Source organism: Chiloscyllium punctatum, chromosome 23, assembly GCF_047496795.1.
Source record: "Chiloscyllium punctatum isolate Juve2018m chromosome 23, sChiPun1.3, whole genome shotgun sequence".
Taxonomy (NCBI): Eukaryota; Metazoa; Chordata; class Chondrichthyes; order Orectolobiformes; family Hemiscylliidae; genus Chiloscyllium; species Chiloscyllium punctatum.
In genome coordinates this window covers 84,843,045-84,857,614 of record NC_092761.1, presented here as the reverse complement: position 1 = coordinate 84,857,614, position 14,570 = coordinate 84,843,045, and the positions used below count along the sequence as shown (strand labels likewise).

The following is a 14,570-nucleotide window of genomic DNA, read 5'->3' as shown; positions in this document are numbered from 1 at the left end:
ATCATATCGTTTACTAGATCAGTGCATTAGATTTGAAGAATGAGATGCTGGAAAAGCTCAGCGGCCAGGCAGCATCCAAGGAGCAGGAAAGTCGACATTTCGGGCATAAGCCCTTCATCAGAAATGTCCCTAAAACATCTCCTGCTCCTCAGATGCTGCCTGGCTGCTGTGCTTTTCCAGCACCACACTCTTTGACTCTGATCTCCAGCATCTGCCGTCCTCACTTTCTCCTAGATCAGTGTATTACCCAACTAGGCCCCAAAGTGGCTGATGGCCTTTCTTTCTAAGTGGCTACTATTAGAATTAATCAGCTCGGTGATGTTATTGCACACCTTGGAGCAGACAGCCTGGAGCCCATAGCTAGGGACATGACCACTGGAACCATTTAGAGTTAAGACATAGAGATGTACAGCATGGAAAAAGACCTTCAATCCAACCCATCCATGCCGACCAAATATTCAAAATTAATCTAGTCCCATTTGCGAGCATTCAGCCCTTACCCTTCCTATCTATGTAGCCATCCAGATCCTTTTAAATGTTGTAATTGTACTGGCCTCCACCACTTCCCCTGGTAGCTCAAATAACATCAAAGTACCCTGGAGAAACCCAGCAGGTCTAGCCACATCGATAAAAAGAGAAACAGTTAATATTTCACTTCCAACACGACTCATAGGAGTAGTCATATGGATCTTCACACAAGAGTCATTGGAAGTGAAAGAGATCCAGCATTTGCAGTCCTCACTTTCCCCTCAGTGGAAGTGAAAGACTAACTCTGTTTTTCTCTCTCCACATACACTGAGAGCCCGCTGAGTTTCTCTAGCACTTCCTGTTCTTTCTTAAAAAAAACCTTTCAGATCTCCAGCATTTGGAACATTTTGCTGTTATTGTAGATTTTGGAATCTGAGTCATCAGATAAGGACGACGAGTAAACTTCTCAAAACACACGAATTAAACCTGTTATTTTATGACAAACTAGTCATCATCTTTACAATTTAAAGAAAGCATAAACCAAATTAATTGCTTGAACTCACTTTCTCTGGACTAATAAGGATATAAGTTGTCTGTTTGCGAAGCCAGTAATATTAGTGCCAGTGTCACATTGGCTACATATTCTGAAGAGCAAGATAAGAGATGCTGTGCTTTGGGTGGGTTAGCTCAGGAACAATGCAATCTGCAGTCAAACAGACATTTTAGTGAAATAAGGGACAGAAGGGGGGAAGACGGGGTGGGGGGTGTGGCTCAACAGGAGTGAACGCCTTGCACTGAACAAGGAAGAAAACTGAGTAATTTTTTCCTGCTCCTCGGATGCTGCCTGAACTGCTGTGCTCTTCCAGCACCACTAACTGGAGCGAAGGGAAACGGTACAGAGCTGAGTTGCACCTGAGCAGAGGCGGAGAGAAGCAGTTTCATTGCCCGTGAAACAATGAGCTGCAAATTGTTCTCTCTGAAACCCATCACCAGGACGCGTGCAACGCTTCTCTCACCATTCTGAGGCATTAAAAGCAAGATAATTTGGCAAGTGGCTAACAAAGTTTGTGTAAAAAAAAGACCTTTACATCATCTCAGAACTAAAGGGACAGATACAGCAAGATAAGACCTTGGATGTGCCTGGAAAACGCACAGTAACCTGCATGGCTTCCTCCTGTTTTATCTCGGCTTTATCCCCCAGTCGCAAGGTACAGCCTGTGATATTTTATGTGCATTTGATGCAGATGTTTGTGGGGTTGTCGTCATGTTAAGACTGCAAAGGTGGCAACTGTTATCTCGAAGCATACATTAAAATTGTGGGCGAGACCGTTTATTATTTATAATGGGAATTAAGTGTCTGTCATATGCGTGTAAATATTGAGATAATCTACTACAAAGTAGATTTACTGGCGGTGTTCCAGTTGCAATATTCTGAAAGCATTTAACCTGTACAATGTGCATTTCAATTGTAAGAACAATCCATGTTTAACACACTTTGGTGATTGCACAGAATTAATACAATTTTTTTTTTAAAAATCTTGGATTCGTTGTTCAGTTCCCCTCTTTCCCACCCAAAGGATCAATATATTGAGCCCCTGTCCGCTGGGGATTAAAAAATTGGTTGCTGATGGCTTGTGACCGAGAGTAACCCCGGAGTTTTTTGACCGAGAGTAACCCCGGAGTCTGCAGTGAATTCCGAAACTGCAGAGAGAAGTGCGGAGCTCCTATCAGCATCGCTTGGACTGAGTGCAAGACAACATCATTAAAGCAAGTCCTGCCCAGAGACAGCGCGGTTTCAACCAATTCGGTCCTCGACCACAGCATCAGCAACTTGCGATTTCTATCTGGTCGCGTTTTTGTGTTCCATTTAAAAATCTATTTGTCTTTCTTCCACACACACACACACACACACACGCATCTCCTCCCCTGCAGTTTGCCCAGAAACAAGTGCAAACTTGAATCAGAATCTTCAGGTTATTCAGCCCATCGAATCTACACCGACTCCCCAGAAGAGCATCCCACCCATCTCTGCATTTCCCCCAGCTAATCTAGCTAGCCTGCACATCTCTGGACACACGTGGGCAAGCTAGCATGGCTAATCCACCTAAATTGTACATCTTTGGACACTGTGGGCAATTTAACGTGGCCATTGCACCATTTTTGGACTGTGGGAGGAAACTGGAGCAAACAAACACAGATAATGTGCAAACTCCACACAGACAGTCGCCTCAGAGTGGAATCGAACCCGGGTCCCTGGTACTGTGAGGCAGCAGTGCCAACCACTGAGCCCCCGCACCGTCCAAAGGGAGGGGGTGAATTGTGATAGATTTTGGAGCAAGGGTTATGGTTCCCCTTCACTTTGCTTAAAAACTGACTTATTTCAGAGCATTGAATGGATACAAGTTGGTCTTGGTGTGCTTCATAATAAGGAGGCAGCCTCAGGTTGGCATTTAGACATTTTTGAACACTCCTCTTACAGCGTCAGCTGTGGCCCAGTCTGAGTCAGAAAGTTAGGATTGAAATTCTACTCTGGAGACTGGTGTTCAAGCAATCTAGGCCGATGTTCCAGTGTGCTACTGAGATGCTCCAGCAGATGCTCCAGCATCTGCAGTCCTCACTTGCTACTGAGAGAGTACTGCAGAAGAGCATTGGAATTGCAAGCACATGTGGACCATTTGGTCCCTTAACCTGGGTCTGCCATTCAATAAAATCATGGCTGATCTGTTTGTAGTTTTAAGTTAATTTCCTTGTCTGCCTCCATCAAAAATCTGACTATCGCAGTCTTAAGTATAATTATTGAAACATAAAAGCATAGAATGTAAAAACAGGAATAGGCCCTTTCAGCCTGCTCCACCTTCCATGTAATCACAGCCAATCATCCTGTTCAGTTCCCTGTTCCTATTTTCTCCCCATATCCTTAGGTCCCTTTAAGCCTAAAGAAATAAAGTTACATCTTTCTTGAAATGACCTAGCTTCTACTGCTCTCTGGGGCTGTGAATTCCACAAGTGAACAACCCCTGAGAGAGAACAAATTTTGTGTTGGTCCTGAAGTCCTGTTCTGATGAAGAGTTGCCAGCTAAAGTTGACATTGACAGTTGAACAGCCAGTTTCACAGTCCTCAGTTTTGCAGACAGGTTGAGGGACTGTAGTTTTGATTCCTTTTGACTGAGATCGGTTTCCAGAATTCGGGGTGAGAGAAGGACCTTTTGTTGCCTGGTTTTCCTTTTATGTGGATGCTAGCTGCTGCCTTCTGGTGCTCAGAACGAGAGATTATCTTTACCTGCAATGCAGAGGTGACTATGGGATAGTTCTTCAATAACAGTGACCTTCGCACTTGGACATGTACACAAAAATGTTCAAAGACTGGCTTTTTAAAACCCTGTCCCTGTGTATTGTTTGAAGGTATATATACCAAAATATTTGCAGCTTGATATATTATCAGCCTGCAGTTGAGTAGGGATCATCTGCACCTCATTATCATTGTAGCAATGACATCACAGTCTGGTCTGTTTTGAATTCCCCCATTTGAAGGAGTTGTTAGTTGAAAGTTCCCTGAATAGCCAATGGTGTGACAATCCATGGATTCTCTCCCGCTCTTTGGCTCTCTCACGCGCTCTCTCTCTCTCTCTCTCCATCTTGCAATTCTAACATAATGTCCACACTGCTTCAGAGTTCAGATCATTGGTCATGACAGTGTCCATTGCCTCCCTCTCTGCAGAGCAGAGGTGTTATATTCAGGCAATAATGGGCACCAGATGATGTCAACCCTCTCTTAGCAATGTAGTACAAATGTATTGCCTCACCATTGCATGACAGATCAGTAGCATTAATCCCAACAGTGGTGAGATGCTTTCAACTAATTAGGTTATGATTAGAATTATGTATCAGCAGTTAAAAAAAATTGAAATATTCTTTGTAGGTTATTTTTGTTGTTTCAATGTTTACATTCTGTAATTAGACTCACAGTTTTGTTTATTTTCTCCTTTAGTTGTTTACATAGCTCCTTCCTGCAGCTTCCTCTGTTGAGAATCTGAAGAAATCCTGTTGCTCTTTGTTCCTTTGCATTTGTTGACTGTAAATTTATTTTAGTACAGCTGATTTGTAAATGGACCCAGTCAATTAAATTAGTTTTGATCAACTTTGTATATACAATAACGATGAGGTCAACGAGCTCTTCAGTGCCAAGATTTTTTTCCCTTCGTCTCCTTAAGGTGGTGATTCATAATCAGCAAGCTCCATCTTGATTAAAATTCCTCCTGCATCTTGCCTCATCCTAATTGCTGGTGACACAATGTTAGGCAGCATTGCAGACCATGCAGATGCCATAGATGCTATGCAATTTCAAGGGGCTTTTGATAGACTAAGTAAATGGGCAAAGCAGTGGCAGATGGAGTTCGGTGTAAACTGTGTAAGGTTATCCATTTTTGACCAATGAAGGATAGATCAAGGCACTACCGAGATAGTTTGGAGTTAAATACAGTGAATGACCAAAGTGGTTTGCGTGCAGAGATCTTTAAAATGTCATGAACAGGTGCAGAAAGCGAACAAAAAAATTATTGAAATGCTGGCCTTTATATCCAGCTTTGGAGCACATGGATGTGGAGGTCATGCTGGATTTATACAAAATCTTGGTTCAATACCACATGGAGTACTGTGAGCAGATCTGAGCACTACACCTTAGGCAGAATAGATTGGCCTTGGAGGGAGTTATGCCATAGATTGACAAGAATGATACCTGGACTTCATGGGGTTATGAGAAGACATTACACAAATTAGACTTTTTTTTTCTAGAGCTTGAAAGGTTAAGGGATGATTTGATCGAAGTCTTCAAGATATTAACCGGAAAAGACAGGGGAGATAAATCATTTCCACTGGTTGCGAATTCTAGAACTAGTCTGAGAATTGGGACAGAATGTTCAGGAGAGACATTAGGAAGTACTTCCACACACACACAGGGTGGGAGATGTTTGGAACTCTTTTCCACAAATGGCAGTTGATGCTGGATCTGATGTTAATTTTAAATCTGAAATCGACATGTTTTTGTTTAAGCTAAGTCATTAAGGATTAGGGCCAATGGCCTATGGAGTTCCGCTAAACATCAGCCATGGTCTCATTGAACAGGAGAACAGACTCCAGAGGATGAATAACCTGCTCCTGTTCCTATGTTCCACAGCCATTTCAATCATATCTGTGCCTCAGTTCTCAAAAGGTACAGTCCTTTTGATGAGCTATTAAGGTTACCATCTGCTTTCTCAGAAAATAGGAAGGCATCACTTAAGAGAAACAGAGTTAAATCCAGTGGCCTGGTCAACATGTATCCCTCACTCACCATTACTTTAAAGATAATTATCTGGTCATCGTCATGTTGTTGTTTATAGGAACTTAAAAATGCTCAGATTGACTGTTGTGTTCCTATATCAAAAATAATTATGGGGTGTAGGTTTGCTCGCTGAGCTGTAGGTTTGATATCCAGATGTTTCATTACCTGGCTACACTGGTAACATCATCAGTGGCGACCTCCAAGTGAAGAGAAGCTGTTGTCTCCTGCTTTCTATTGATTTGTTTGTCCCGGATGGGGTTCCTGGGGTTTGTGGTGATGTCATTTCCTGTTCATTTTCTGAGGGGTTGATAGATGGAATCTAGATCTATGTGTTTGTTTATGGCATTGTGGTTGGAGTGCCAGGCCTCTAGGAATTCTCTGGCATATCTTTGCTTAGCCTGTCCCAGGATAGATGTGTTGTCCCAGTCGAAGTGGTGGTTTTTTTTCATCCGTGTGTAGGGCTATGAGGGAGAGAGGGTCGTATCTTTTTGTGGCTCGCTGGTGTTCGTGTAGCCTGGTGGCTAACTTTCTTCCTGTTTGTCCTACGGAGTGTTTGTGGCAGTCCTTGCATGGAATTTTGTAGATGACGTTGGTTTTGTCCATGGGTTGTACTGGGTCTTTTAAGTTTGTTAGTTTTTGTTTGAGAGTGTTGGTGGGTTGGTGAGCCACCACACACTGCAGCACAGACGAACTTCGGAAAACAGAGGAGAACCACCTATACAACGTATTCAAGAAGAACGGATACTCAAAACATAAAGTCCGCAGATTCCTCAAGAACAAACCACGACAAGCAGACCAAACACAGCCAGAAACCCTAACCACCTTACCATATATCAAAGAGGTTTCAGAAATGACAGCCAGACTACTAAGACCCCTCGGAATCCTAGTAGCACACAAACCCACCAACACTCTCAAACAAAAATGCCATAAACAAACACATAGATCTAGATACCATCTATCAACCCCTCAGAAAACGAACAGGAAATGACATCACCACAAACCCCAGGAACCCCATCCGGGACAAACATATAAATAGAAAGCAGGAGACAACAGCTTCGCTTCACTTGGAAGTTGCCACTGATGATGTTACCTAGCCAGGTAATGAAATGTCTGGATATCAAACCTACAGCTCAGCGAGCAAAGCTACACCCTAAACCTCAACCTGAGCTACAAACCTTCACAAATCTTGCAAAAACATAACTACTGTTCCAGAGTATGTCATTGACTGTTAAGCATTTGGAATGTTTGAGATTATGATAGGCATTATACAAATGCAACTTGCCATCTTCTATCACTGTTGAAACATTTTGGCTGAACATTTGCAATGCTCCTCTCTCGAATCCTTGGATTTCCATCTTTTACAAATTCGTGGCTCAAACCTCTACAACTTGCTTTTTGTCCTGGGTTAAGATTCACTTCTAGTGTTAGCAGACAGGAAAAGACTCTCTGATCCATTCAGCCCATCACTTGCTCCCCTCCATTTTCTACATACCCCCAATTCATAAACTCGACGTTCACAACATCATGTACCATTCACCCAGTGTCTCCCCTCTCATTCCTCCTGATTCTGATACCAATAGCAGGGTCTTCTGTCATATCAGCCTTGCTCTTTAAAAACCTCTTTGTATATCCTTCATCGTTCAACTGTTTCTCCCTTTTAAAAATTTGCCTTTAAACCTAACTTTTTGATCATCTATTTAATCATCTTTCCTAACTCTTTCACAACTCCTTGTTTTCACGTTAAAAACATCATGTCAGATTTTATTCATCTTCTGCAGCCATTATGGACTAGAAGTTGTTCCACATCCTTAAAACTTTGATGAGATTTTCTGTTAATTAAGCTCTTGCCTCCATTCAATTTTAAGTCTATGAGTTAGTGGTTAATATGAAATATCATCGACAAATTAATGAATCATCCTTCATTTCCCTGAGTATAGAAGTTTCAGGCATCAATGTTTCTGTATACACCATTAGTTCTGAATTGCATACTTTGAAAGAGGAAATACTGATGTTCAATTAGTCCAAAATGTCAGTGTCAAAGCTTTAAATTTGGCAAAATCTTGACCTTTTAATGCAATGTGGAATTAATGTTGCAATCATTTTCCCTTTGAATTTTTGCTCCTGTTGATCATTAAGGCATTGTCTCATACATTTGTGGATACATCATCAGACATCAAATTCTGTCTGAGTGACCCTGGAGTATTAGCTTCCCAATTACGTAACCGTGAGAGATTGACCATCCCAAGTCTTAATCTGTCTTGAACCAGCAAACAACCTTTCCCATCAGGAACACTGGGTTGCCCAACAATTAAGAACCAGGACCATGTGCAGTTTAAAGACAAGGAATCCTCTTTCCAAGTCTCAAGGTGCTAAGGCCAATTGTAGTGCTGCTGCTGAATTCAGAACAAAGACACCTAACTCAACACAGACTGGGCAAAAGTAGATTAGCATAAAGAGAGTGAATAAATTGCATTTTCTTTTACTTGTGTGTGAAAATTGGACATCATTTTCTGTGCTCTCTGTTGGACTTTCCGATGACAGAATGTGATGAAATTCATTCAATTGGCTGCTAGGCCCCAGCATCACTCAAAAGCAGGGTTTCACACCCCATGTACAGAGGGCAGTTGAGCCACCTTTACCCACAAGGGCCTATAAGACCATAAGACATGGGAACAGAAATTAGGCCATCCAGCCCATTGAGTTTGCTCTGCCATTTATTCAACTTCCGAGCTATGATTGAATGGCGGAGCAGACTAGATGGGCTGAATGGCCTAATTTCTGCTCCAATGCCTTATACTCTTATAAGCCCTTGTGGGAAATGGTGGCTCAACTGCTCTCTGTATACTGGGTGGGAAACCCCATGTATTAGTTCATTTACTACCCATCTCTCTCATTAACCAGACAACAAACTGAGCTGATTTATTGATTACTGTACTTCTATAAACAAGGCAACATGGTCCAAAGAACAAGTGAAGGATCCCACATGCCATCTGTCTCCAGCATTGATATAAATAAATGATGATTAAAGAGATCTTCAAAAGAGACATCCTTGCAGGGTGGAAGCTCATTATTAAAATTTGTTGATTCTAATCAGGCATGACGCATTAGGGAGATTGAATATTAAACAGTCAAGGATGAGGGCCATGTGTGATGTTGGGGAAAGATGTTAAATGATCAATTTAAAGAAAATTGATTTGAAGAAATTCTGTCAACCTCCTTGGGTGAATCTCGAAGATCCCACGTCACTGTTTCAGTAAGAGCAGAGGAATTCTCCCAGCAATCTCTTATAAAGTACATTACTTGGTTATTTAATTGAAAAATAGAAATTGCTGGAAAAACTCAGCAGGTCTGGCAACATCTGTGGAGAGAAAACAGAGTGACCCTTCCTCACTTCTCTTTTACAGCCACTGCAGTTCTTTTGGTTTTTATTTGATTATTTAATTATTGTTTCTGAACATAGTGTTCTGATTAGTGACAAATTTCCAATATTACATACAATCCCTACGGTGTGGAAACAGGCTATTTGGCCCATTGAGTCCACAGCAACCCTTTGAAGAGCCTCCAACCCAGACCCCACACCCCTCTCCATATTTCCCATGGCTAATCCATGGCCTACACATTGCAGGACACTATGGACAATTTATCATAGCCATTGCACCTAAACTGCATATCTTTGGACTGTGGGAGGAAACCAGAGTACCTGGATGAACCTCACACAGACACAAGGAGAATGTGCAACCTCCACACAGACAGTTGTCTGAGGATGAAATTGAACCCAGGTTTCTGGTACTGTGAAGCAGCAGTGCTAACCACTGAGCCGCCATCCTCACTGTCTGGATATTGCTTTTGTACATCCAGAGCTGATGAAAGGTGCCATATTAAAGGTATTTTCATCTTTCGCAAGATTTCAGACTGGTGTCTATGGATCTTGGGGAACTCACGAAGGATTACCAGGAGGTTCCTAAGCTTATTACATATCCAGCTGACTTGGCCAGGCATGTCCGAGCTGCAAGGTGGATGCCAAAAGAGGCTGTGTTTTATGTTTTTGGTTTTGTTGACTTGCCAATATCGCTTCTGCATTTTGCCGTGGATTTGGAGGAGCCGGTGTTGGACTGAGGTGGACAAAGTTAAAAATCCCACAACACCTGGTTATAGTCCAACAGGTTTATTTAGAAGCACTAGTTTTCAGGCACTGCTCCTTCATCAGGTAGTTAAGGTTTTTCATCACCTGATGAAGAAGCAGCATGTTGAAAGCCCGTGTTTCCAAATAAACCTGTTGGACTATAACTTGGTTTTGTGGGATTTTTAACTTTTGCCATTGAGTTACACTATGAATGACAAAGGGGGAAGAAAGATAAGTAAGTTGCTGTTTCCTCCATTTAAAAGTTGTTCAAGAGCAGGTTGGGTAAACCCATCAGTTTGTGGGTGAAGCAAATGTCACAGAATAAAAACAAAAATCACCTGGGAAAGGTATCATGCATCTAAATTGCATTCAATTCCAAATATTCAGGAAATAATTATCTATTCTAATCCAATCATATAGTAATATCTGATGGATGGCCTCTCTCTTTGATGATATTAATAACAGCCCAGCATTACCTTCTCTCCTTCATTCAATTTAAATCCATTTATAAGCAAAGTCTTTGGAATCACACTCTTCAAAGTAATGCACGGGAATGTAATGTTTTCTAATGTTACTGGGCAGCATTGGAGAATATTATACAAAGGTTTTGTTTTACCCAGTGATATAACTGTTTGAAAACCAATATTTATCCATAGCCTTGAAGATGGCTGCTTTATGAAAGTGCGACCTCTCCCCGATATGAGCTCTCTACCTATTCTTATTGTAGGAAGAATCCTCACTGAGATGTGTTTAGGCACCGTCAGCATTAACAACAACAATTTGTATTGGTATAGCATTTTAAAAAGTAGTCTAAAGGCCATAAGAATGTCATGAAATGAAATTTGAATATTCCAGAGTGACTCCAGGGTCATTGGGTTAAATTATGAGGACAAATTTATTGATTAGGTTTGTATCCCCTTTAGTGATTAAGATTAGGGTGATGTTTAAGGTTATGAAATGAATTGATAAGATATTCTCTGATGGGAACAGCCCAGAACAGTCTTCTTCGTGATGGTAGCCGTTAACTAGTCCATGTTGGACCATATTCACAATAAATGTTAATTATCTGGACAGGGGAACTGAGAGCATTGTTGCTAAGTTTATCGATGACACAAAGACAGGTGGAGAGATAGATAGTGTTACGGAGGCTGTGGAAGGACTTGGATGGCCAGGGGAGTGGGCAAAGAAATGGCAGATGGAATACAATGTGGGAAAGTGTGAAGTCATGTACACTTTGATCAGAAGAAAAGAGGCATAGACTGTTTTCTAAATGGGGAAAGGCTTTGTAAATCAAAAGGCAAAGGGACTTGAGAAACCTGGTCTAGGATTCTCTTAAGGTTAATATGCAGTTTCACCTGGCAGTTAGGAAGGCAAATGCAATGTTAGCATTCTTTTTGGGAGGGCTAGAATACAATAGTAGGGATGTTCTGCTGAGTCTGTATAAGATTCTGGTCAATCTGCATTTGGAATATTGTGCGCCATTTTGGGCCCCATGTCTAAGGAAAGATGTGCTGGCCTTGGAGGGGCCTAGAGAATATTTACAAGAATGATCCCAGGGCTTATATGTGAGGAGCAGGGTTTGTATAGAATGGAGTTGAGAAGGTTGAGGGGAATACCAACTATTGAAGGACCTGAGTAGAGTGGACGTGGCGAAGATGTTTCCACTAGTATGTGAGACTAGTACCTGGGGGCACACACTCAGGGTGAAGGGACAACCCTCTAGTACTGAGATGAAGAGGAATTTCTTCAGGCAGATGGTGGTTAATCTGTTGAACTCATTATTACTGAAGGCTGTGGAGGCCAAGTCATTAAGTGTATTTAAGACAGAGATATTTAGGGTCATGATAAGTAAGAGGATCAATGGTTACATGGAGAAGACAGGAGGATGGAGTTGAGAAACAAATGATGGAGAAGACTCAATGGGTCAAGTGACCTAATTCTGCTCTTATATCATATGCTTTTCTGGTCTAACAAAGAAGGCATAACCTCACAATTAGATTTATAACCATTTGAGGTTCAGGTCAGAAGTACAGCTTCAGGCAGTGGATGATGGAAATCTGGAATTCTCTCTCCCAATAGTTATTGAAATAAATTGTCAATAGAAAATTTCAAAAGTGAGATTGTTACATCTTATTAGGAAAGAATAATGAGGGTGATGGATCCAAGTGGGCAGTTTGAGTTAAGATGCAGGTCCATTATGATCAAATTGAACAGTGAAACAAGCTTGAGAGGTTGAATGTAGGTTGATAGTGTATTGCTGGAAAAGCACAGCAGGTCAGGCAGCATCCAAGAAGCAGGAAAACCAATGATTTGGGCCAGAGTTGAATGCCATGCTAATCCTATTTTCCCATTGCTTGGAAAATGGAGTTTGTTTGGCAATTTTATTCAGAGGCTCCAAATGACTGCCTCCAGTTCCCCTATCAATGTCACATTCTTTGAGGTTGCTTTGTAATTTTGTTGGAGCTGAATGGAAGAAACTTGGACCCTAATCAGCACCACACCTAATCTGGCAGCGCTTAATGCTGTTCCATTTCCCACCAAAAACACCCCTCACCCCAATGGGTACAAAATTCGCTAAGTCCATGTTTATATTGTGAATGGAAACCTATTCACATATTCCTATTAGAATGAGCAAACAAATTCAGAGATGAGTCAAATCAACACTTTGTCAGGCATCTTCTTATGACCTTTATTGAACAACAATAGGAACAACAACTTTATTGAGTATGTGAAGCAGCCCTTGTCCAAATGCAGCAAGACAGAGATAATACCCAGGTTTGGGTTGACAAGTGGGAAGTAGCATTCATGCCACAAGGGTGCCACACAATGGCCATCTCCAACAAGAGAGAATCCAACCATTACCCCTTCACTTTCAACATCCTGGAGATTGCCATTGGTCACAAACTGAACTGTACGAGCCATATAAATACTTTGTCTACAAAAGCAGGTCAGAAGCTAGGAATCCTGCAGAAAGTAATGCACGTCTTGACTCTCCAAAGCCGGTCCACAATCTACAAGTCACAAGTCAAGACTTGCCGACTTGCCGACTTGCGTGCATCTCCAACAACAGTCAAGAAGCTTGATGTCATCCAAGAGAAAGCAGCTTGTTTGACTGGCACTGCATTGACCAACACTTAGTCCTCCACTACTGATGCTCAGTAGCACCAATGTGTACCATCTGCCAGAAATTTACTACAGAAATTCACCAAGGTTCCTTAGACGGTGTTTTCCAAACCTAAGACCACTACAATTGAGAAGGTCCAGGGCAGCAAATACATTGGACAATTAACACTGCAAATTCCTCTCCAAGCCACTCACTATCCTGACCTGTAAATATATCATGTTCCTTCAGTGTTGTTGGGTCAAAATCTTGGGACTCCCTCCCTAACAGCATTGTGGGTGTGACTCTACCGATGGACTGCAGTGGTTGAAGAAAGCAGCTCGCTATTACTTTCTTAAGAGTCAATCAGTGCAATAACCGCTGGTCTAGCCAGAAACACCCGCATCCCATGAATGAACAATTATAAAAAAATGGTAATTGGAAATGGTGATTGACAAGGGCAAAACCAAATAAAAATATAGTTGACTATTAAGAAAGAACCAGAAGCTAGAAGGTATCGTAAACACCATGATGGTACAAAAACACCTACTTGCCCAATCCCTACACCACTGAACACTTAATGATTAAACAAACTAGGATTGAATTTCCTGGAAATTTAGAATGTTTTAGGGTGATTTGGTTCTTTGGTTCTTCTATGGGATTCAGGTGTCACTGGCAAGGCTGGTATTTACTGTACTAGTTGCCCTTGAACTGATGGCTTCCTCGGCCATTTCAGAGGACAGTAAAGAGTCAACCACATTGTTTACGTCTGGAGCTACACATCGGCCAAACCAGGTAAGGATGGCAGATTTCCTTCCCTGCAGGACATCAGTGAATCAGATGGATCTTTCTCACGAGTGATAATATGATCACCATTAGACTACTTGGAACTGAATTTGAATTTCCCCATCTGCCATGGTGGTATCCAAACCCCAGAACAGCCTAGGGTTCTGCATTAGTGGTCCAGTGATACTTTCAATAGACCACTGCCTGGCCTGTTTGATGAAAGTTTTCAAGATTTTAAAGGGAACAGATATGATTGATTTCAAGAAAGTGGTTCCACTTGTTGGGAAGTCGAGGACTAAATGCACAATCCAAAAATACAAACTTTCAGCAACGACATTAGGAAGCACATTTTCATGCTAAGGTTGGTCGTGGTTTGAAATGTTAACTGTATGCGAAGTAAATTGTTAATATTAAACCTGAGATTGGTAGACTTCTGTTAGTCAAAGATATTGAGAGATGTGGAGCAAGGGGGCGCGCGCACACACACACTCATGTGGAGCTAGGGTTTAGACCAGCAATGATTTCAATAAATGCCTAAAGAGACTTGAAAGGTAAATGACCTGCTCCTGTCTGAATCAGATCACTGTCAGGAATATCCCTGACAGCTTACCTCCTGAACTACCCATTCAAAGGGATGAATGAGGGCTTTAGTGACATTAATAGATCTGTCTAACTCACTGTCTTTAGGAAGCTTGGGACTGCAGTGGGTAAGGAATCCGTGTTTGAGATTGTTCTGAATGGAATGTTAAAGTGTACACATGATGAACTGTGAA

At 41.7% G+C, this 14,570-nt stretch overlaps 1 protein-coding gene across 3 annotated transcripts in view; it reads left to right on the top strand.

Moving 5' to 3' along the window:
• Nucleotides 1-1,289: 1,289 nt before the first annotated feature.
• abcg4a (ATP-binding cassette, sub-family G (WHITE), member 4a) overlaps nucleotides 1,290-14,570 on the top strand; it is a 140,838-nt gene continuing 127,557 nt past the window's right edge. The window contains exon 1 of one of the 3 annotated variants that reach the window (XM_072593344.1): nucleotides 1,290-1,676. In XM_072593344.1, coding sequence (XP_072449445.1) covers nucleotides 1,632-1,676 — 45 coding nt within the window. In that variant the 5' untranslated portion in view covers nucleotides 1,290-1,631. The remainder of the gene's footprint in view (nucleotides 1,677-14,570) is intronic. The other 2 variants (XM_072593340.1, XM_072593341.1) reach the window with 2 other exon arrangements.